General features: G+C 37.9%; 2 protein-coding genes and 1 pseudogene across 3 annotated transcripts; all 3 read right to left on the bottom strand.

Annotated features, from left to right (window-relative positions):
* Positions 1-242: 242 nt before the first annotated feature.
* On the bottom strand, positions 243-3,030 carry LOC107631485 (uncharacterized). 2 transcript variants are annotated; one of them, XR_015907635.1, is made up of 7 exons: positions 2,521-3,030; positions 1,976-2,408; positions 1,685-1,886; positions 1,347-1,454; positions 1,115-1,176; positions 961-1,030; positions 243-616 (listed from the first exon to the last, which is right to left on the bottom strand). XR_015907635.1 is itself a non-coding variant. In XM_016334943.2 (7 exons), exons 1-7 carry the CDS (start codon positions 2,972-2,974, stop codon positions 546-548), a joined length of 1,485 nt encoding a protein of 494 aa, XP_016190429.1. In that variant the 5' UTR covers positions 2,975-3,030; the 3' UTR covers positions 243-545. The 2 variants fall into 2 exon arrangements, 1 of the variants encoding a protein (XP_016190429.1); XM_016334943.2 differs by having other exon boundaries at positions 1,115-1,261.
* Positions 3,031-3,925: 895 nt separating this feature from the next.
* LOC148572699 (uncharacterized) lies at positions 3,926-5,543 on the bottom strand (annotated as a pseudogene).
* A 935-nt stretch (positions 5,544-6,478) lies between these two features.
* On the bottom strand, positions 6,479-21,873 carry LOC107631487 (E3 ubiquitin-protein ligase UPL1). The gene is made up of 15 exons (XM_088508081.1): positions 21,558-21,873; positions 19,993-20,088; positions 19,690-19,896; positions 11,480-19,456; positions 11,079-11,390; positions 10,770-10,971; positions 10,104-10,671; positions 8,817-9,948; positions 8,466-8,612; positions 8,127-8,207; positions 7,689-7,914; positions 7,465-7,604; positions 7,215-7,321; positions 6,949-7,118; positions 6,479-6,855 (listed from the first exon to the last, which is right to left on the bottom strand). The coding sequence occupies exons 1-14, from the start codon at positions 21,588-21,590 to the stop codon at positions 7,016-7,018; spliced, it is 11,331 nt and encodes a 3,776-aa protein (XP_088364207.1). The 5' UTR covers positions 21,591-21,873; the 3' UTR covers positions 6,479-6,855; positions 6,949-7,015.
* Between the last annotated feature and the right edge of the window lie 2,517 nt (positions 21,874-24,390).

The raw sequence follows: 24,390 nt of genomic DNA, 5'->3' as shown, positions 1-24,390 counted from the left end.
TTTAATAATTTTTTTTTGTAACAACTCAATGACATTCAAATTGTGCTAATTTGTTTACTGGATAATATAAAAATTATTAAAATCTTTACCAGACGAAAGCCAATTCTCGTTCGATCTATATCATCTATTCATATGTGCTATTTATTGAGTACCGAAAACACGGTCCATAGACAATTAACTAACCATATATAAAGAAACCAATTAAAGTATTTGGATTAATTTGTCTATTACTACTTTAAAGCTTTAACAAATGTGAATGTTTTATTGAAAATTATAGGATAATAACACTTGAAAATTATAGGATCCTTGTAAACCAAGTGGATAGTGTTCTTGTTGGGTTTGGTGCACAAAATACATTTAAAGATGATTAAACAAAATCCTTAATGATTGTCTCTCTATTTCCTTTTTACACCCAAACAGCACCATCGCTTGTTTCCTTGAACTATAGAAATTAGCATTCATTAACTTTTTTCCATCATCCCACAATTTATCATCATATCCAATAAAACCATCCCATATAATAAGCTAGGCAAGCAATAAAACTCCTATGCTGATTTCGTACAAAATTCATGGCGCAAAGCTTCCTCCAGTTTTTGGAATATAGCTGCAAACATCCCTGCAAAGAGAACACCACAAGGCTAAATAATTTTTATTCACTCAACCCATAGGAAGGCTGCAACACTGCAAATCATGTGAGGAGCCGACTCGCACAAGAATAAAAGATGATAAATCCATTGAAGGCACGGAAAAATAATAATATTGAACGTGTTTATATAATTCAGAGGAAGCACTCATTCATAAAATTTATCCTTTCAATTGACCACTGGCTTTTCAGCAAGAGAGGGAAATAACGCATAACTCCAAAGTCATTTATAGAGTCGGCTAGAGACTAATACCACTAAAACAACGAGAAATTTATTTAGAACAATACGAATTGGAAACTAAGACCAGTGAAAAAACCTGATAATGGGCTACTTCTATCCTGCAATGAACCCTTCACTAACAGTGTCCCAGGGATCTGCTGAAAAACCTATTAGACGGATCAAATAATGTAAGGTTAATGTCACTTCTTCCAATCAAATCATTTTTAAAGCCAGTGAACAAGCAATCATACCAAAATACGAAGGCTCCACCTATCAGAAGATAAATTTAGTCTTGATCCATTTGATGTCTCTCCTGTAGGTTGAAAATTGATGGATTTATTGATAACAGGTGAATGATTCTTCAAGACTGAATCACATTCATCTTTGGATGCTACAACCTATTGAAATGCAATCACGCTTAACAGGCACAGCCATCACAAGGAAACCAAATCAAAATCTGAGACTTAGAGGAAGTAGTCTTACATCCACTGTGAAAGCAGAGGTATTCAGTGTACATGACAGGCCATGCATAGAGAAGTAAGATTTTACAGCTTCCAAGACATTAATGGCACCATGTTGGCGCGGAAGACCCTGAAAAATAAATTTGATTCATGTAATCTAAAATTAGGTGCAACGCAAAATGTGTAAGACATGCAACAATATATGGTATAGGCTCAACTGATAAGCATTTGAAGACAACTTTGCATCTATTTCAAATAAAGGAAGACATCTGCCAGAGACGAAACACAAGTGGAAAATTTCTTTAGTTTTGTCACTGTAATAATTATACAGTTGCCAGACTGAAAAAGAATATACCATACCTCAAGCATGAAGGACATGTTCTTCTGAGGCAAAGAAATCGATGGCTTCTGTATGGGTGGCAAGAAAGACCAAGCAAGCCCCCATCTGGATGTTCTGCCCTGGACAAATTCAGTCGTCTTCACTATGGTGACACCAACCTCCCAAAGTTTTGAAACAAGGGACTTGAGACTTGATTTTCTGCCTACCATTGAAGTGAACCACCTATGACCACATCAAAATAAATGAGTATGATTTTATTACAGGTAAAACAACATTGACGGAATGATATTTCTTATGTGGAAAAGTAATACCGAAACTGATGCTTCAGCACAACACTGTCTTCAATAATTCGAGCAACGAAGGCCTTCTCACCGCCAGGACAAACCATTTCCTTGGAAGTGCCACCGCAACAAGTTTTCGGATTAAGTCCTGCTTCCTCCAAGCTTTCAAAGAAGGGTGGATTACACATGCAGAAATCAAATTTCTCATCATCCCTGACTACTCCAAGAAGTATGGGGGGTCCATCATAGTTCTTATTCTCATGGACATTTGAATGAAGAGCTAATGAAGGCAAAGACGGCCCTACCTCTTGGCAAATATCTATCATGGTTCCACCATCATGGAACCCTTCAAGACACGGAGCCTTTTCGTTGTCTTCAACCTTTCTAATCTCAATCGACTCGGCAATATGTGGATTACTGTTAACATTCCTGGTGGCCCACTCAATTGCAACATCAGTCACATCTTCGTATAAACAAAGTTGCGTTACAAAATGCATTTTCATTTCATCAAACACATAATGTGCATAAACAGGAAAAACCAAAATAATCCAAAAACTGAGAAAAAGACAAGATACCTGATCCAACAAAGGTCCAACCAAAAAGGGAAGCGCCAAGAAGTGGGTAAATGCAATTGGCGCCAGTGCCAATATCAAAACCCCTGACCTTCCCTTGCTGAGAAGAAACGAGGTTGGTTGAAATGATGTGAGAAGAGAGAAGGTCGTTGAGCCAGTGGATGTAGTTGGACCTGTTGGGGACAGTAGGGCAGAGGTGGCCGTCAGGGATCTGCCAGTGGAGGGAGTGGTCGTGAAGGAGGAGGACGCGGGTGAGTTCGCGGGTGGCGTTGAAGTCGGTCCAGTCGAGGAAAGGACGGGCGGTGCCGCCGTGTGTGGAATAGTTGACGTAGCGACGGAAGGAAGGGTAGAGAGAAGCCAAGTGAGCGAAGTCTGGTGGGGTCTCAGCGTACTTGTTGTCTGGGTGAATGGTGGGTCGTTGCTTCTCTCTCTTCCTCTTCTTTCCAATTCCTCCCATAATCTCCAACAACAAACCCCAGAGAGCACATAATAATGTTTCAGGCCAAAAGTGTTCTATACAAGGTTCAGAAAACCGAATCGGTCATTGAACCGTTCTAGTTACTGGTTCACTAATTTATTGGTTCAATCGATTCAATCGTGGTTCAACTGAAAAAACCGTTTTATAATAAACACCTGATTCTATAAAATTTCGATGAATAAAAGTTGCCATCTGTTATATGTACATGTATGTTTAATCAGGTCCCATCCAACTTAGATCCCTTGTATGTGACCTCAAATCACTTGCGCTCGTTATCACCATCCACTCCGCAGTCCATTTGTTACTTGACTTGACAAGTCGCTTCAACCTTTTCTCTTGAACCGGTGCAAGCTTTCTGTGATGGCAGTCTATCAGTCTCTTGTGCTGAACCATATGCTCATGAGGTAGCAGCACACTTCTTCGCACATTGTGAGTATAGGCTTGCACCTGTACTTGGTGATATTAGAGTTGAAAGACTCGCACATATTGCTAGTCAGGTTGTCAACTTTTGGACCATGACTGAAGTAGGCCCTTACCCATGTTGCAGGTTCAAATTTCATCAGGTATGACCAGGCATCCTCATTAACTTCCTTCAGTCACTCCATTGTTGCCTTGAACTCAGGCACAGTCGTGCATTTTGCACAGTCTCACACAATTTTCCTGATGTATAAGTCCTTGAAACGATTGATGAAATTATTCCACATGTGCATGACACAATTCCGCACATGTGCATTCCGCATTATCTCTTTCAATTCTGGCATCAGGCCCTAACATAGATTGATTCAAGAAAAACTTTCATCAAATTGCATGATAAGTATTTAAATTAGGTAGAGAAAGTCACTTACTAACCATTTGCTGGTTGGCCATAAAATTCCAACCATGTTGTTGCACATCTCCAATGTCCTCTTGTAATAGGGTCAGAAAGCGCTTTCATGACTCTTTTGATTCAGACCTTGCCACAGCATAGGCAATCACATAAAACTGGTTATTAGCGTCCCGTGCCACAGCAGACAGCAATTGGCCCCCATGATAGGTCTTGAGGAATGCTCCATCCAAATGAATCAACGGCCTGCATCCACTCTTAAATCCCATCTTGCAGGCATCGAAACATATATATTTTGTCTAATGTTGGGGGTGCTTGTGGCTGGAGAATAACGTCCAGTAAGGCAGTAGACCTTGGATTGCTTCTATGTATCTCCATTAGATAGTCCCTCAGCTTCCCATACTGTTCTATCTCATTGCCCATGATCCTGTCTTTGACTTTCCTCACAGCTCTGTAAACCATTTTAGGGTGTAGAACTAGATCAAACTCTTCTCTTAAAAAATCAATAGCTTCATGTCTGTTCATGTGGGGATGGGTGGTCATCCTTTTCTCTACTTTTTTGCTGATCCAGTGTTGGTTAGCTGCATTGCTTTCCAAATCTCTTGTGCATGTATGTTCACTCCTATAGGTTTTCACTTGGAAACACTGCAGCTGTTTATTGTATGAGAGATGAGCAATTTAGGGACAATCCTCACCCTTGCAGCCAACTCTAACCCTTTTCTTATCATTTTTAATCCATACCAACTCCCTCCCCTCAGCAATAAATGAATCTTTCACAACCTCCTTGAACCTCTCTATTGTAGCAAATCTTGTGCCTAGCTCAAATATGTCTTCTCCAAAGTCATACTGTTCATCAAACTCAGGCCAGTGTGGTTTGTTCCCTTCATCCTCCAATGAGACAGGGGTAAGTAGCTCTTCAGACTCATACTCAAACACTGACATACTCTGCAATGGCTGGCCTCATGCTGGGCTCCCTAGTAGGCCTAGATCTATTGGGCTGTCTTTCTGGCCTACTTGTGCTGGTTTGTTTAGCAGGCCCAATAGACCTTGAGGAACCTTCACCAGCTGAGCCCACCCTTCTTGCTTTAAATCTCTGCCTTTTAAACTCTTGTGTTGCTTGTTTTTTTGGCTTCTCCTTGGGATCAACCCCTTTCCTCGACGATGGAGACACTTGTTTCCTCTTCCCTTTAGCAGCTCTAACGCTTCTGCCCTCATCATCTTCACCACTCTCACTCCCACTTTCATAACCAGCTGGTGGTGGTTTATACAGCTCATCTTCCTCACTGCCATCGCTATCATCGTCAGTAGACGAGTCATCCAACTTCTCCAAGTCATTTGGATCGACTTCTTCCTCAACCTCATCATTTTTCTCACAATCATCATCTGTGATCTTAGGTTGGTCAACAGGATGGTAAAAAAAATGTAAAACTCTTCAATATCCTTGTTCCTCAACTTAGACTGTCGCATTTAGTTGATCCCTGCATCCTCCTCATTACATGTAACCCTGACTCCATATCTTTGCTTTTTGGATCATACTAGTAAGCTTCCTTATACGATTGATACCCAGTCTTTTGAACATCGTGACCAGATATCCGAAATTGACAAAATCCAAGTCCGTCGGAGAAAACTTCTCAACTTGACCATGTAGATAGACTAACTCACCTGTAGATGCCATTGAAAAGTTACCCCATGATGGAACACGGGAACACTGAATACATCAACCATCTACAAAATTTTTCAATCCACAACACAACACAAAACCAACCCTTATTATCAAAATCTCCAAAATCTCTTTAAACAATACATGACAAATGACTAACCCCACAACTAATCACCTACGACAATCACTTACAGTCCCTATTAGTCCCATCCTACAACATTGATAACAAATAACGGGCATAAGCAGAACAAATTTGAACATCAATGTACTTACCACTCTCCACGGCAGACGCAGGTATAACCACAAAGCTTCAATATGGAACTGCTTCACGAAACAGCAACGACGACAACACGAAGACGAAGTGTTGTATATTTTGGAGGGAAAAGGTTAGTAGTGCTAAGGCTTCCTATAATTGTTTGTGACTGATATGAGCACCATTGTTATATCTCATAAGTCATAAGAATCATTGCAAAACATTTTTCGAAACGACATCGTCTTAGGACCCAAAGATCACAATGTCCCATAACATTTTTGCAGTTGACCACGTCAGCCCCATTCACACCATCTTGGAGACACATACCCATTGCCACACCACATAGGCGCCAAGTAACCTAAATCCGTAACGTGTTGCGAAACAAATAGAACAGAAAGACCCATTTGTATAGTATTTTGAGAGGTCAGAGATCATTTTGTATTTTTCATTTTTGAGAGTTAAAAATCCACAATTAAAAGTTCAGAAACCTATTTGTCCTTTATCCTAATTTATATATACAAATTTTAATAAATATAAAAATAAAATATATTTTTTATATAGAATTTCTATAAATATGAATATAAATTATTATTATTTGGCCAAAAATAATAATATTCTAACCAAGTAGCATTGCTCTTAATTTACTAATGGATTCAGTAATCCCCAATTCAACGACATAATTTTTATTTCCAAATAATAATTCTAGCATGCTTTCCTTTAACGATTTAAAACTCATACTTGAGAATATATCGACCATGTAATCCAAATTTTTATAATGTAATCCAGTTCCAGAATATGTACATCCTCAAATCTTATTAAAGGAAAGAACTATAGAACTACCGAAAGGCTGTTTGGCCACATACAAAAAAAGCGATTGGAGCTTACTACAAAAGATTGGTACATTGTGAAGGCCATCATCCAATAATATTTTAAGATCCCAAAACTAACCCCGGGCAGAATTATAGAGAGATTGAAAAAGAGAAGACTATATTCTAGCCATTTCTACTGAGGGAGCACCAAAATAAATTTAACACATCAACACAGCATCATAAATTTCCTCATTCGATGCTGCCTGTCCTCAACAAAAATAAATAACTGCCCAGCCGAGTCACATTCATCATCATCTGAAAAACAGGGAACTCTTCGTAACTGACTCATTTTTAAGAGCGAAAAAATAAATAAAAAAATCGAAATTTTTGAAGAAATGAAAACAATACCTCCACATGACAGGTTGAAGACATAATGGTAGAACTGCTGTGCAAAGATATGGGAGAAGGATAAAAGTCAACCAAAACCAAAGCCTTCACTGGCCTCATGAATGGCTAGTAACAACCGTTCTTGAAGCTGTTCTTTAGAGGTATACTCAGGAAGGTCTAGTTGATTGAAGCTGTAGAAAGTAATTGGGAAAAGGCAAAAAGAAATTAGGATGGGATGGCCGTCTGATTTGTAGCATATGGAAAAGAAAACTGCATACAAAACTCACCATGTATGAGCCGACGGCAATCGATCCGGAGCTCCATATGCCTTGTGAATCTGAAACCTCTGAGGACCAGAGATGCCTTGCAAGGCCTTAAAACCTTCCAAAGGAACCTGATTACCAACAAGCTTAAACTATAAGTCTATGCCAACAAAAAACAAAACACACAACTACAACAGCACAACCATTTACACCATACTTTTACAAACAAAACAAGAGTAGAGTATGAAAATTAACAATGTTCACAGTAAATCACCTTTGATGTTCCAGTCACAAATTGCAGAAATCTTGCCATGTCTTCCTTGTTAAAAGTTTTGACCACCTCCCAAAACCATTGAACGACATTTGACGCCACAGTATAGCCAGTATATTCTGTATTGGCCTTCAAGTCTTCCACTGAAAAGAAATTGATGCTTATTAATGCTTAGAAGGATATCAAAGCACACTACATAATTTAACCAGTGATGAAAGGCAACTCACAATCAATTTCTGGAAGACCACTGATGAGCAGCTCAAGCTCTTTGTCATTAAAGATGGATATAAGCTCTCTCGGTACTAATTCAGTAAAACCTTCTAGAAAAGAATTTATTTGTGGACGGATTGCATTTGTCAGAATATGATCAGCAACAAGGTCTACATACTCGTGCTTTGTTTCTTCTGTGACCTTTATGTTCCTTCCTCCAGGTTTAAGCTCATAGTCAGTGACCTGTTTCACAATATTGAGAGGAAACGAACCAATCAATCAACAATGAGCACATCAGAATCTACCATGGGATAAATAAATATGAATATCACCCAAAAAATTTATAATATGAAAGATGATTAAAGCTTTGACAAGACTCTAAAGAACAAGTGAAATTTTCCAGCCTTTATGCACAAAAAGAAAACATCATGGACAAAAATAAAATGTTCATTTACCTCGTTCTTCTCATAAAGTATGTGCTTTTCCTCATCAGCATCCATGCTAAATGTCAGGTCAAGAACATCGCTCACATCATTCTGTTATATGCATACAAGGGTAGAACAACTGAGTGATTCATGTAAAAAACAAAGCCACGCAAACGAAATGATATTATAAATAGAAGGGAGATAGTAGTGTCATCCACAAGGTTACAAAAAAACACGGGGCCGTAAAAGATTATTATCCAGTAGATAATTCATGATTCACTGTTCCATGACCTTTATATTTTACATGGCGTCTAAGCCTCTAAAGAGAACAAGGACAAAAGAGAGTGAAGATTGTCGATCAACACTCACCTCCAACACCCATTTCAAATTCTTGTAGTAATCAGGATCAACTGCTTCAATATCATGGTATGTCACCTTGACACCCAGTATATGCTTATAGAAAGATCGGGTAAAATAAACATCCAACAGTTGACCATCAAACAAAGCCTTTCCCACCTGCATTTAATATCATAACAACTGTCAAAGAACCACACAATAACACAAGCCAAATGAAGGCCAGTACAATTAAGGGATTCAAAGAAGCGAGGGAATCATTCTGAGATCAATTCCAACACCCACCCACCCCCCCCCCTTTTCCTTTTTTCCCCCCTCGCAAAAAAAAAAAGAAAAAAGAACAAAATATAAATATCATCAATTTACCACTCGGCCAACAAACTTGAAGTATGAGAGATGTTCAGTCTGATACACAGAGTTAGGGTTTGGCTGGAAAGTTGCATTGTTGCCCACCGTTGTAAAAAGCAAAGCATTCTTGTCAAATATGACCCTTGACAGTAACTGATACCATTCTCTAGTGAGACCACCAGCATCAATACCCTCTTCACCTTGAAATTGCACATTTAATCTCCCCTTGAGATCTTGAGTAGGACGCATCCTTAACTGATTATACGAATCCTCCAAAATGTAAGCTCTTCTTACGCTTATACGCAGTGGCCCAGACAGGTGTTGGTCATGTTGTTGCCTGATTCTTGAGCGGAAATAGGCTCGTTTATTATCAAAGTCAATAAGCCTTGGTACCTTGAGCATCATGGAAAGTGATTTCTCCAACAAGCCAGGATTCTGCCTAACGAAAGCATTTGCAAGTCGACGATGCTTCTCGGCAAACCTTGTAAATGTAACAGTACCATCAAGCCTTCGTTGTGAATCTCCACCAAATTTTACACTCATTGAAGAAGAAGAACCAGTAGACTCTTTGACTTCCCTAGCAGTAGCATTGTCATGGTCTTGCTGCATGATGGCTTCATTAGCTTGTAGCTTTTCACACAAAACAAAGAAAGCTTCGATGAAAGGCAAGAGTCTCTGTGTTCCAGGAGGAAGAGGTGGTGAAGTAGAGGAACCTTGGAGATTATCAGCAACATTTATGTTTGACATTGTAGGGGAGAGAGAGCTCTGACCAAGTTGCATCTCAGCTGCACTAATACAATTACTAAGTTCCTGCCACAATGGCTCAAGTGCACTATTCAAGTTCCAAATAGTTGCTAGATCTTCATGCCGATCTGCATCATTCTCGGTTTCTATATCACCAGTACCATTATATGAAATGAGTGAACTCAGAGCTTGCAGCACACGTAGAATGGCAGCACCAGCCATGGAGCCAGCACTCAAGCCGAGCATATTTGTTTTCTGCAAGGTAACAAGCTCACTGACAGCCGAACCTGTCAAGGCATGAGCCGACTCCGAAAGCTCTACAGTGAAGAAGTTTCGATGGGAAGGAACGATGCAGGCCAACTTCTTCAGCACCTCACCAGCAAGCATATACATTTTATCCGAAAGCCTAGAAAAATATATATACGTCAAAACCAGAAACAGGTAGAATATTACTAAGGAATGCAAACTTGCAGCCAAGAATTATGAAGATAATCGATGGAAGCCAAACAAATGAAGAATCCAAACAAAAAGAAAACAAGTTTTTAAGGTTGGGAACAGTACCCTTCACGACCAAGAAGGCTGCACAAATTCCGTAAATCAGCCTGTGGCAATTGCGAGAAGATATTGTACATGTCAACATTTTTCCTCCCATGAGAATGAGATGGATTTGTATCATCTTTCTTATCTTGTTTATTAGAGTCTGAATCAACTGAGGAAGGATCCTTCTCGATATTATTCACGGCTTCATTGACTGGCATAGTTTGGGTGTTTACCGTTCCTTTTTCAGAGACGGATTGACTTTCTAATTTTGATGCTGCAGTATCAACTACAACTTGAATCAGACCCATGACCTGCTCAAGATGTGCAGCGCTGCGTAAAAACAGAGGTCGATTTAACAGCTTCAAAAAGAGGATTAGTGGAACGTCTACAGCCTGAGCTCCAGATGGCTTTGGCAATGGCTCTCCTTCGATAACCTTCTCCTTCCCTTTCTCATTCATCGAAGCCATACTTGAAGAATTTGGAATAACTGATGGGTCAAAGTGAAACAACATCTTTGCAACAGCAGAATGATTGGTAGCCAAATAAGTCAGAATCTCAAGAATTCGGCGGAACACAAGAGGAGGAAGACCTGCAATGAAGGCATAATGAGTGTGATCAGTGCACAGTAGACAATATTATTGAGATTAACACATGAAGTTCCTATCCCTCCCTAGGTGAAAACATTACCATCCAACAATTGAGATCGGCCATAAACTGTATTTGAGTGACAACCATAAAGTCTCTGGGAATTTGATGTTGCCGGTCTACATACAGACCCTTCAGCTTCAGGCTTAATCATATCCAGCAAAAGATAAATAAGAGTCACCCTTGTGATGCTATGTGCACATAAGTTTAACAAGAGCCTCTGCAGAAGACCTTTTCCAAGGGGCTGGCAAAATTGGCACAAATATATTAGCAAGTCACCATAAAAACTGTACATTAGAATTTCTTGTTTTATTTTTAAATAAAGGGCGTATATAAAAGAAATGAAGTTACCTGTGCCAATCGCAGAAGTCGGATCAGAGCTTTCAAAGCATTTGCATCAAGTAATGGCTCACCTTCAATCTCCTTCACCTTCAAGTTATCTGTGAGAGCAGATCTCCTCCCTATAGTAACTCCAACACCCCTATCCATCACAGGCCTCCGGTCAAATCCAAGCCCATTTCTCCGATTGTTAAGCCTGTGACTGCCCCCAAAAAGGCTGCGAGCTTGATAATGGCTCATTGCTCGATCCCGTAATATTTGAGCTTCAGCAAGCAATGGAGATGGCAGTGCTGACAAAACTGCTTCGGAAGAAGTTAAAAGAACCTAGTATACAGCAAAATACAAGCATTATAATTCATAATAGAGAATAGAAACTCATTTAAGCTGAAAACAGAAAGAATTAAGACTTCAACCTCTTCACGCAAATCAGCAGGAAAAGTGGCAATTATAGATGCATTATCCATATCAACTGGCTGTCCTTCAGCCTGTTGAGCAACTCTCTGAGCTCTTTGTTGGGCCAAAACTTCTGCTTGAATATCAGGAGGAAGAGCAGCTAGAAACTCGGGATCAATATCATCAGCAGAAGGTGGTGCATAAGCTGGGGGTTGTACAGATTGAGCTTGCTGTGAAGCAAGTACCTCTGCTCGAAGATCTTCAGGAAGAGCCTCCAAAAAGGTAGGATCAATCGTATTAGCACCAGAAGCTTCATTATTGGCACTAGTTTGATCTGCCTGGGTGGCATTAGGGGCAACCTCTGGGTTTTGCGTTGGTAAAGGTTGATCGCCCCCCTGTTCAGAAACAGTTGGCTGCTCTGGTTGATTTCCCTCAGCATCAACACCATCCATATTAACATCATCACTAGCATCAATTGATGATACATGACAATTACCTCGATTAGGTGTCTCCAAATCAGAACCCACTAGATCAATATTAGCAGGATTCCCATCAACAGATGACCCATTGCACCCCATGGGCACATCTGGCACATTATTGTCCATAGCAGGTATGTCAGCACCCCTTTCGCATTGTACATCAGCATTACAATTTATAGATGAGTCAACAAAAGCTCGATCTGTGGTTGCACACTCACCAGCAGTGACACTTCCTCCAGCTTCTGCGCACTCAACATCAGTTGGCATGATGTTCAGTGAAAGTGGCTGCACTGACATAGGCTCATTTTCTTGCAGGTTTTCACTGATATCTCGAATACCAGAGTCTGCATTTATCTCTTCCACAAAAGGAATACTGCCAACTGCAACGTTGTCTTGCTGAACAGTGGTTCCATTAACATTCTCTTGTTCCTGACCTTCAATCCGCTGACAAGTAGAAGCAGTCCCTGCACCCAAAATTGGACCATCATGTGACTGAAGAGTGTCAGATTGCTTCTCTTGCTCTCCAGAATTCTGTAACTGTCGTTCAACAGGACTACTTGTTGGAGCTGCATTGCTCAATTGAGCTAAGAATTGTTCCTCCACTGCTTGAGCAATGGCAGCTGCTTGAGCACCTCCTTGTGGCTGACCATCATCAGTCCACCTACCATTACCTAGGACTCTTCTTCCAGGAAGGTGCAATGAGCCCATACCCACAGAATAATCAGTCAGGGGAGGAGGTGCTGCACCACCCAGACGATCTCCAAAGAGACTACTTGGCACATGATCATATGGAAGAATAGGTGCATCAAACATGTAGAAGTGGGCCACATCAAGGTTGCCAGATGACAAAGTTTCGGAATCCCTGGAAGCAGAGTTTCCACCTGATGACCACATTGAGAGAACATCCCCAGATGGTGGTGGCCTTACAAGCAAAGGATGTTGAAAACCATTAACTTCAGAAGCAGATCTCTCAAAGGAAGACCTACCTGTCTGCCGGCGCCTTTCAAAACCTTGAAGCCGGAACAGATCATCCACATTGACCCCTTCGAAAGGTTCAGCAGTCACATCTATAAGGCCACCTGTTGTTCCAGGTTGCCCAAGTATCTGCAAGTGATCCAACCCATCAAGAGCTTCCCTCCACCTCACTTCTATTACACGATTCTCATGAAAATCATCATCATCTTCATCAATCATCTCATCATTGTATTCATCTCCCAAGCCAGTATCATCATGATCCTCAACATCAGTATCCGCCAAGGACATCATGCCCCCACCATCTTCAGCTATATCCTCATCTTCATCCTCTCCCTCATCATCATCCTCATCATCGTCACCCTCATCTCCCATATCATCATCTTCATCACCCATATCATCATCTGCCCTATTCTCGACATGAAAAGTCATCTCAATTTGTTCCGGATTGTGCAAGACACCACCCTCACCCATCTCTTCACGCATAAATTCCATTCCAAGATCCATTGATGGGTTTTGAGCCATTGTCTCCTCCTCTTCTCTTCTCATATCTTGTTCCTCGGTATGATTTGTATTATCCTCAGCATGATCATCACCTTGAGAAGTTTCATTATGATGTTGTGCATTATCCATTCCATCTCTCAGTGCTTCTTGATTGCTCACATTCTGATCATGTGTCCCTGCTACAGGAGCAGAGGGAGTTGTTACTTGATCATCAGGTCTGTCATTTAGACTAGTAGATCTTCTCTTCTCAATTTCATCAGATTTAAAGATTTGTTCACTAGCATTAGCAGCCCGAGTAAGGCCTTCTAAACCTTTCAGTATAAGATTCACAATTTTTGGTGCTTCAGGATGATCTAAATCAACCACTTGCAGGATGCTAGTTAGACACTGAATGATCCCACCATCTATCATGCTTTTTGCAATTTCAGGTGAATATCCAGAACCAGGTAGGCTACCGGATGATGAATTTTTGGACAAAATAGAATATACAAGATCAACTAAAGTAAAAAGCCTTTTATCAGGCAATAAGGTGCTTTTCATTGAATTGCTTTCCAGATTTGAGAAAGATGTCAGCTCTTTAACAAGTTCATTTGTTACTCGCTTGCGCCCTTCACCAGACCGCCCACACAGGACTACAAGGAACCATGAAGCTTTTTCAGACAATTTACCTCTCCAATCATCAGGTCCTGCAGACTTTTCAACAGAGAGGGGTAACAAACGGTGCAAAACATGATGGATAATACCACAATGTCCAGCTGGCTGATTGGATCCACGAAATTGACACATTTCAGTATCACGTCTCAGTATAACACCAACTGCATGTCCATACATTAAAAGAATGTCACTCAATAACTTAAGCACAAAAGTCACCTTCACCAGTCCCGTAGATTTTTCAGAATCAGGTTCTAACATCCCTGTCTCTTCAACCTTTGATTTACCCTTCACCTTCAAGGTAGGTTCATCTATATCCATGAGAGTTGAACCACACTCAGATTCTTCCTGTCCTTTCAAGGGCGGGTACTTAAGCACAATCTCAAGAAGCTGATCAATTACTTGAGTGAGATTAACAGGAACTTTTTTGTGGCTCTTCAAACATTTACCAGATCCATCTTGAGATTTGCTTTCAGGAATTCGGACACATTCATTTGAAGATAAACCAACCTCAACACCTGATGCTTTTGATTTTTCCTTTTCTTTTTCTTTTGATAATACAACTACTGCCCTCCCTGCTGATGTCTCTAACTGACAAACTGCAGCTGCAGCTTTCATGAAAACCACGGGATCCCTAGAGATAACAGGTGCCAATGATGTCAAAAATGATCGAGGAGAAACACGCCCAGAATGCCGATTTCCACTAAGCGTTTGACGTATCTCCAATTCCATAGCTGTTTGCAATGTTTGTGGATCTTCAAGGAGGTGACGTACTATAGCAGATACAACAGCGTCATACCCCGGAAAAAAGCAATTCTTTGGAAGGTTGAAAAGTGCAGCCAGGCCTCCATTTTCAAGGAACTGTAAAGCTAAAGCATGTGTTTTGGTTAACCGAGCACATAACTGTAAAACAGCCTGCATAACCACAGCAGGTACATGCAGTTTTATCAAGTCACATGCTATATCCAGCAACTTGTGACTCTCATCAATAGATGCAAAGCCAGTAGATTTCCCCAGTATATTCTCCAAATCCATGCCCGGTTCTTTCTCATTCACATTAATGTTATTATCCTTCTGCCCAGCTGTACCGGAAATTTGCAGAGAACCATGGTCACCAGATGAATCAGGCAGGGAGCCAGTTTTGGTTCCTTCAGTGTTTTCAGTTTTTGGTCTCGATTGCAGCATCTGTTCTAATATAAGCAATAAAGCACTGATGCACTTCGGGGCCAGTATCTCTTTCCCTGCCAAGTGTGTGCTGTTGAAGTTTGACAAGATATTTATGATGGTAGATATAATGCCATTCTCAGCTGCAATTTCCCTTGTATTTCCATCCTCAAAAAGAAGCAATGCTATAATATGTGCTAACACACTCAATGCACAGTTATCCTTGGAGAAGTCCAATGGACAAATTTTTAGCTGCTGCAGAAGATAAGATATTACTTTTGGACGGTCTTCGCCTTTGTTCTGACTGCAAAGTGTTACAAGTAAATCTGTCAACTGAAATGCCACTGAATCACTACTCTGAAACAACTTCATTGATGCAGCAAGGATATCATCAACTGGTGGTTTCTTTACACACCCCTCTTCGGTTAGCACATCTGTAGTCTTCTCTGCACTATCAACTTTAGCAGTTTCAGAACTACTTCCAAGGGAAAGGGCAAGTGCCCGTGCAAGTTCATCATCTTCCTGGACAGGATCATCTGCATGACTAAATAGCCACTCCATGGCCATTTCAACACTATTTGTTTCAACTCTTCTTAGTGCTTCCTCAGCCCTTGCTCTTGAAAAACCCATCTCAACAATAGTGGCAATAGTTGCCTCATCAGGTGGTGGGGGAATGAACCGGTGGTTTGTGCTTCCCATAATGTTGCTACGGTTTCGCTTCACTTCTCCAACACCAGAATATATATGGGTAACAAGTGAAATAATAGACGCAATAAATCCAGGACTACAATTGGAGAACATGGGATGATTCCACACTGGTAGGATCACATCCAGAACCTGAGATTGCAGCATTCTAACAAAAGCTTCTGGGTCTCTAGGAACTGGAAAGAGCCCAATTGACAGGTTTTGAGTAACTGGCTGAAGAACAAGAAGCTCTGCCTGAGATGCTGATGTTGGGGATAACAGTAAAGAAGAGTTTACAAAATACTCAAGCAAGCGGCAGTAGCTTTGTAATGTATCAAGCAGCCATGTGTTATGGGACAGTTTAGTTCCTTCCCCTTTCTTTTCCATGTCAGTATCTGATGATGGGAAAGGACATGGAAGTGTCCAAAGTAACTGACTAGTAGCTTCGAATGTTGTGAGTAACTCTTTGAATGTCTCGTGGACATAAAAATTGTTTACCATGGCAGTATAACAACTCCGGCGCCTGCTGTCAAATGTTAGTGCCGCCATATCGTCCACGACCTTCCCAAGATATCTACATTTTACAGAAAGCGACGTCTCAAGTCCGGCAGAAGTAGAGTGCCCAGAAAAACTAAGAGCCCCATGAAAATTCTTAGCTAGGACTGCTCCAAGAGTCTTTGAAGCTGAAGTCAGTGACCCTGAGTCAGCTCTGCGCCGGTTGGGTGAAGTGAATCCTTTTACAAGAGCAGTGAAGAAAGAGCGCAAAGTGGAAGCCAGCTTATTAAGAATCTCCAAAACAAGAACCTCAGGGCTTTTCTTTTTAAGATCTTGGGATGAAGGTGCCTCAAGTGCACTAGAAGATGCTTCAGAATCGATATTTAGAGCTTCTAAGTGACGACCAGTCCTTCCTGCCCGTATACGAGATAACCCATGCCGACTACGACGATGCAAACTGTCTCCAGAACGAACTACAGAAAGAAAATCACGATCTCCACTCCACAGGGAATGTGAACCATTCCTAGCAAAAACTGGATTTGTGTATCTCAGTGTCTGAATATTTGCATCATCATCACTCTCTCTTTCAACAGCAGTAGATGAAGCCACCTGTGATGTCTCAGGTTCTGGATCAGTGTTCTTCTTTTCATCTTCTTTGGAATCATTACACAAAGATATTTGCCAAATTATTTCTTTATAAGTTTTCCCAATATCTGTCAATACATCAGCATCCGAAGTGCTTAGCTCAGAGACCACTGTAGTTGTTCCCTTCAACAAAAATACGGAAAGAGATAAGACACCTTCAAGGCTAGAAAGATATTTCAACACCTTTGTCTGCTTTGCAGATTCAACTAGAGCTAGCTGAGTTCCTCCCACCAAATCTAAAAGTTCATTAGTAGATTTCAAATGCTCTCTCAAGAAGGAGCACACAGCCCGAGCAAGAGAAACATAATGCTGGGGGGAGAAGTTCTTGAAGGCAACAGATATGCTTTGCCCAACAGAAACAGAAGGAGGCATTAAAGGCAAGGTAAATAACTGGAGAACAGCTTCAATCCCCTTTTTCTCAACAAATATTCGACATGTATCAGCATTCTGAAGAACTGTCTCGAGTAAGCGAGCAACATTATTTACACAATCTGGAAGAAATGACTCAATATTCGTTATTGATGCATCAGGAGATGGCTCACTAAAGTGCTCTGTCCTATCCACCTTGGTTGACTCCTTATTATCAGGCAATAACAAATTCTTGTCATCACTATCCATTTCCATAGGAACTGAGGTTGAAGTGGAAGGATCAGGACAAGATGAGGAATCTGCTCCAGAACCAACTTTTGAGATGGTTTCCAGAATCTCAATTAACATGTCCACTCCCGGTCCACGTAATGAAGAAGCATGTCGCATTAATTCATCCAGTCCACTAGACAAAGATGCAGGTGTGTCACCTGTAAGAGCACGCAAATACATTCTAGAAGTGAACACCTTCACGAAACACCTCAATGAATTCCTATCTTTCACAGCCTGGAGACCATTACTATTAAGGCATAAAGCATCCAAACACTGGGGAATGCATGTAATAGCTTCTGCAGAATTGAGAACATCATCCATAATAGCATCCAAGAAGGCAGATGGAAGACCAGCAGCATCCAAGACAGGAAAACAGGTAGGGTCCTTTTGTATCAAGTCACTCATGACAGTTGCTGCAAGCGAGAAAACTCCACCACCAAAATCTTTTGCTCTTCTGAAAATAATAGATAAACAATGAGGCAGAACATTCTCTTCAGATCCATAGATACGGGCAGTATTCCCAGGAGCATACGTTCCCAAAGATATAGCACGCAACAAGGCCTTCATCAGCAATCGACGGTGATAAGAAATTAAGGGTTGAGAACACAAGGGTTGTGTGGCATCTTGCCCAGTTGAAGAATCTTCAACCATTTGTGCACTCCTTCCGCTAGAAACAGAAGTTTCATCAAGATGCTTTCCACCATTTTCTACAAAGGAGACTTCAATCTTTAGGCGAGAGATGGTGTCATCTAAACCACCCAGGTCTCTGAATAATGCAGCAGCTGGATTACTGTAATCCATAAATGCTTCTAAAATGCGCACAGCTTTTTCAACCAGATGCAAGTGCTGCGGATTTGTATCTTTCAGGAGAGGTAGTAGAGTAGGAATAAATCCTGCTTCACGCATCGCAGAGCACCCTGACGATGACGAAACCAGCACAGTGATAAGAGAGAGTAGAGCTTCTGCAAAATGAACTGACCATCGTGGGGTATCACTAATAACAGAATCGATGGCTTTTTGCATCAGGCTAGATAAAATGCCACGGTGCCCACCAGATGTAACTGCAGTCAACACTGAAGGTTGGCGGGAACGATCTTGGCAAAGAGCAGCTAATGAGTGCAAACATAAAATACGAATTTTCTCCAAAACTGCATCCTCATAGCTCAGCAATGAAACTAATTCATTGATAAATCCAGGCTCAGCATTGAAGAATGAGACTAAGTCATCAGCATCAGCACATGCTTGAATCAGAACTATAAAAGCATACAGGCGAATGCAAGTATGTTGCTGTCTTGAAGGCAAAGAACCAAAAGCACGAGCAAACCGCAATCTTGTCAATAAAGAAAATCTTAAACTAGCAGGTACGTTATACTCTGTAACTAACTTGTGCAAAAGCTCCAGATCATTTTCCACACATTTGTTGATGTTAGATAAATGAATAATTTGCAACCCTTGGGCAGAGGCTTCAGCTCCCTTGATGTCTCTTTCTGATTCATTTACTGCATAAAACTCAAAATGAAGAGTACAACCCAGTTCCAACGTAGTAGGATCAGGATCACAGCCATTAGGAGTTGCTGATGCAATTAATCCAAGTCCCTCTTCTTTTCCACCCCATCCTTGCGCAAGAGAATACAATTTTGAATTAAAAGAAGCATCTCTTATTGAGTACTTTCCAACTGTTTTCTTCAAAAATGCAGCCAATGTGTCAAGGCTAGCCTCAACCACGTCAGGGTCAGTAGAAGCAAGCAACGCTGAAAGATGTTGCTGCGAATTAAAAAAGCCATAATATCAGTGGTAGGACATGAAACAGTAAATAGTAAGATATCTCTAGCAGGTTATATGATTAGTTTCAACAAAATATTCAAATCACCACAAGAAAGAGAACATAAAAATTTAAACTAACTCTAAACACACTCAAAAGCAATAAGCCTGCCTTGGCTCTCCTCTGAAGATAACCAAGATATATATATATATATTGTACGAGGAAGATGTCATACCTCATAAGAACTATAGAAGTGCTTATTTGTGCAATTATCCAAAATTATTCTAATGACACGAAGAATTTGAAGAACAGCTTCCCTAGGGAAGGGAGGATCAGAGTTCAAAAATTCATCATCAATCTGTAGATCCTTCCTGGGTTTTATGTACTTCTCAAAGAATGAATCAAAATGGTTAAATAGTTCAACCCAGTGATGAAAATCTCCCTGTTCAGAGAAAAAAAATGCCAATGAATCATACACGTCAAAGCAAATATATACATACACATTTAGTAACATAAGACGAGAAGGCCGTAATGGCACCTTATCAAACTCCCAAATGAAGCCTTTTAAAGGTTCTTCTATCTTCTCAAATGGGACTGATGTAACAGAATTAATGAAGGAACGAATTTTCGGAGGCTGCAACAAGTCAAAGTAAAAAAGAAAAGTTATTATATCTTCATTGGTTAAATGATGTGTACATTCTCTCATATTAGAGAAGTGAAACAGTGTATCAACATAACTTCGGCAAAACTCATACACAAATTTAAAGATGACGAAGTACAATGAGCAATAAATTAAGAACATAATTACATATGAAGGACTGTAAGTTGGTTACATCTGGAGCAATAAACACATTTAAGATTTGAAATAAGAGACAGCTTAAGCTAAATGCATTACCAGGAAAAAGCATATAGCAGCATGAATTCACTGGTAAATGCATTGATTATAAATATGGATTTCATCGACATTTCCAACAATAATAAATAATAAAATGCATCAACAACATGAAGCCTAATATCAATATATAATGCATCTTTGAAGGTGTCACCTACACACTTCAATTAACTCAGCATTATAAGTTAAATACTTAAATATATTTTGATCAACATTAAAATATGGATATTTGTAAGTGCAATGCATTAAGAATTGCAATACTGAGTATTGATGCAAATCAGGCCAACAAATGTAGTTAATTGCTCTTCGCCATATGAAAACAAGAAAAACAACAACACAAACAAGTGGACAGATGTTGAGGCCATCAATTGTTTGAACACAGTATACAACAAGCAAAGCAAACCCTACCTTTCATGTGTGGTTGTTTCACCAAGATAAATGAATTTATGAATAAAATGTACATGCTGTCGTTCAAGTGTCATTTCTACATTGATTACATTGCAGCAGAAAAAAAAGGGGGGAAGAAGAACAAGAAGAAGAAATATTCCATCCTATGAAGCACTTAGCAAGTCAAGCCCAACGAACTATCATCACAACAATTGATCACCATAAAATTGTAAATATATAAAAAGTATCGACTTATTTTTCCAGTACTCAATGCCAATGGCAGGGTCCATTTAGCTAAAAATCTCTTCAGATAAAATTTAATCAACAAAACGACCAAATAATCAAAAAGCCTTGCACGTTAACTCTTCAGAAAATAGATCATGTATATCGTGCACGGAAGAGTCATCCAGATTCCAACAAGAATTTCAACAATTTTGTTATGAATGGAGCTTAGAAAAATGTAAAATCCATGCAAAAAAAATCTAAATATTCCAAGCCCCAAAAGTAAACATCAGAAACTCAATCAAGAAACAGGAACCACTAAAGCAAATTAACGGGGAACAGAAAAGACACAAACTTTATTAGCCACCAAAAACCACACTGTAGAACAGCTTAAACCTCCCAAAATCAGCTATACAAAAAGAGAATGAACATCATAAACCCCAATGAAAAAAAAAAAAAAAAGACTCCATTGATAAGAAAAAAAAATCATAAATTTGGGAAAAAATAAAATCAAATACCGGCACAATCAGATAATAGAATCAAAGTATAAAATAAACAAATTTTAAAAAATCCCCAAAAATAAGGGAAAAAAAAAAGCTTACCACTTCAAGTGCCCGCTTTCTCTTGAGCTTCATCTCGGACAGAGCATCGCAGAACCAAACAGAAAATAAGAGATTGATTGAGATTGAGGGAGTGGATCAATCGAAATTGATCGTGCAATCAATCAGAGGAAAAACCCCAATTCCTGAAGGGAGGAATGAGGGAATTGGAGTGATTGTTGGGAGTGAGAGTTGAAAGTAGAGAGAGAAAGAAAGGAGAGAGGGATTTGAGGAGAAAAAAAACCCAAGTGCAAGTGAAGAATGGGAAAAAGAAGCTCAATAAACAAATATGAAAAAGAAGAGAAAATATAAATAGCGTGGTTCACAATTCCATCTTCACCTATATTTATTGGAGAACCAAACAAATTAATTACTAAATTTTAAATTTTAATTTAAATCATCTAAATTTTGAATTTTTATTTGAGAGTATAAGTATAATTTTTTATTTTTAAATATTTTTTTATATTTTTTTAGTTTTATTTATGAAATAAATAGTAAAAATTATATTTTATATTTTAAAATAAAATTTAAAATTTAAAAAATTTAAATTCTTTAAATTCGATTAAATTTTAATATTAGACCAAAACAAACATAATAATTACACGCAAAGTAAAATATAAATAAGAATATAGTAATTAAGTTTGAAAAATAAAATGTTAATATCAAAATGAGAAGTTGGAATTAATTTATACATGTATGTTTTTTATCATCATAATATAATTTAGAAGAATAAAAAACATCAAAATTTAAAAGTGGAAGAAAATTCCCCAAACTCAATCTTAGTCCTTTTATGATAAAACTTCTTTTGGATACATTCTCTTGTCACTAATAATTAAAAATAAATAAACTTAAGAGTTAAGATCTTGTTAAAGATATAATTTTTAAATCATAAAAGTTGGATTCTTATAGAATTTTCTCAAAAGTTGTATAGATGTATAAATTTATTATAAGTATGGATAATAATATTTATAAGATATTGAGTAATTGAATTAGTGTATTATTAGTTTTTGTTTTTTAATTAAAGATAGAGAGTTAAACATGTAATTTTTTAAATGAGTATGGAAAAATTATAGCTATTTGAGTTATAATTCATTAGTAATTAATATATTATTAGTTGCATTGTATTAAATTTTAATAATTATTGTTTTAAAAGGTATTTATATAATAATATTTAATTATATAATAAAATAGTATATTTTGGTTATACATTAAAATAATTTTATTTTTAAAAGTTATATATGCGTTGAAATGGGTTTATTATAACACGTATGTTCGTATGCTTCATGTTTTTTCTTTTGAAAAGAAAAACAAAAATTAATGCAATAATGTAGTTACTTAGGAGTGAAAATTAGAACTTAGAAATGTAGTTATGAGTTATGACTGCTTAGCTAATAATAATAATAATTAATGAGTATACAATAATAAATAGAAATGTACTTAACATGATGCTCCCTAGCTAATTTTAGAAAAAAAAATGTATGATGATAATGATAATTAAATTGATATTTTGGTGAAAATGGTTTTTTCTTTCAATAATTCCACTCTTTCTTCTTTTTTTTTTTTCTTTCTTTTTATTTTTTTTCTCTATTCAAACAAAGTCTTAATGAGAGAAATATTTTTATTTCAACTTTAAAATATTTTATGATTTATCTGATCATAACTGATTAAATTGATAATTTTAAACTCTGTGAATTTAATTAATTTGTTGAAACTCTGAGTTAATCACGTAATTATAAAAGATAAGCACACAATAACAAATTAACAATATATGTTCACAAGGATAAATATATTTTCTCTTCTGGATGTATCTCTCCCATTCCACATCTTACAACTGTTGGCGTTGTTTGTTTCTTACTGATTGTTCAAAAGTTGTATTGTTACTCTTATGTGTCAATAATTTTTTATTTTGTCCAAAAACATAAATAAAAATAAAATAAATAGAATAAATATTTAGGGTGCATCTTAATTTTGAGATTTGAATTATTTTATCGGTTCATAAACCCATTAAATTAGTTCAGTATAGGGGGTAATTTTGCAACGTGTATGTTAAGGACTCTATAAAAGAAAAGACGAGGAAAACGTATATGCTAAGGAAACTTCTATTCCAACAAAGAAAAAAAATAAGGATTTTTTTAATTAAAAAATTATCCCTTACCTTAACAAATCATATTTTGACGAATAAAAAATTATGTTAGGAACATAAGAAAATGACGTAGTGTCAATATCAAAAGATTTCACTATTATTTAATTATCATTAATAATATTTTTAGATTAATTATTGGATTTTTCAATAATTTTACTAGCACAATAATGCACGATAAATACTACATACTAAATATTTGTCTAAAGCATTTTTATCTTTCCCACATATTGAAATTAAATTGTAACCCCAGTGCATGCTTCTTGTTATACTATTTAAAAGACATTTTTTATAGTAGCTAGCTATCAATATTTTGTATTTGTTCAATGAAAATTAAAATATATTTTATATAATTATTTTATGTGAGGGTAAATTAAACAGATTTATATTAACATAAGAAAATTAATATCATAATCTTATTTCTATATCTTTTGAGAATAAAACATTTTAACCTTCATCTAAAGAACAATTTGATGTTAATCTTATCTATTTTGAATTTAGTTTTGTTATGAATTTTATACTTTAATACATTTTATACAAATTTCTCATTTCAATCGTATAAAAAAATATTTATGATATAGTCTAAATCAAATGTAAAATACAGAAAAAAATTTAAATAGGTATTGGTTGAATTTAATTAAGTTGAGTTGATATAGTAAATAACTCTCTAGTATGTTTAAGTAAGTATTCGTAGTT

Source organism: Arachis ipaensis, chromosome B3 (assembly GCF_059453495.1).
Source record: "Arachis ipaensis isolate K30076 ecotype BB chromosome B3, ASM5945349v1, whole genome shotgun sequence".
NCBI classification, from domain to species: Eukaryota; Viridiplantae; Streptophyta; class Magnoliopsida; order Fabales; family Fabaceae; genus Arachis; species Arachis ipaensis.
The sequence above is the reverse complement of the archived record's forward strand: the minus strand, read 5'-3'. Positions and strand labels throughout refer to the sequence as shown.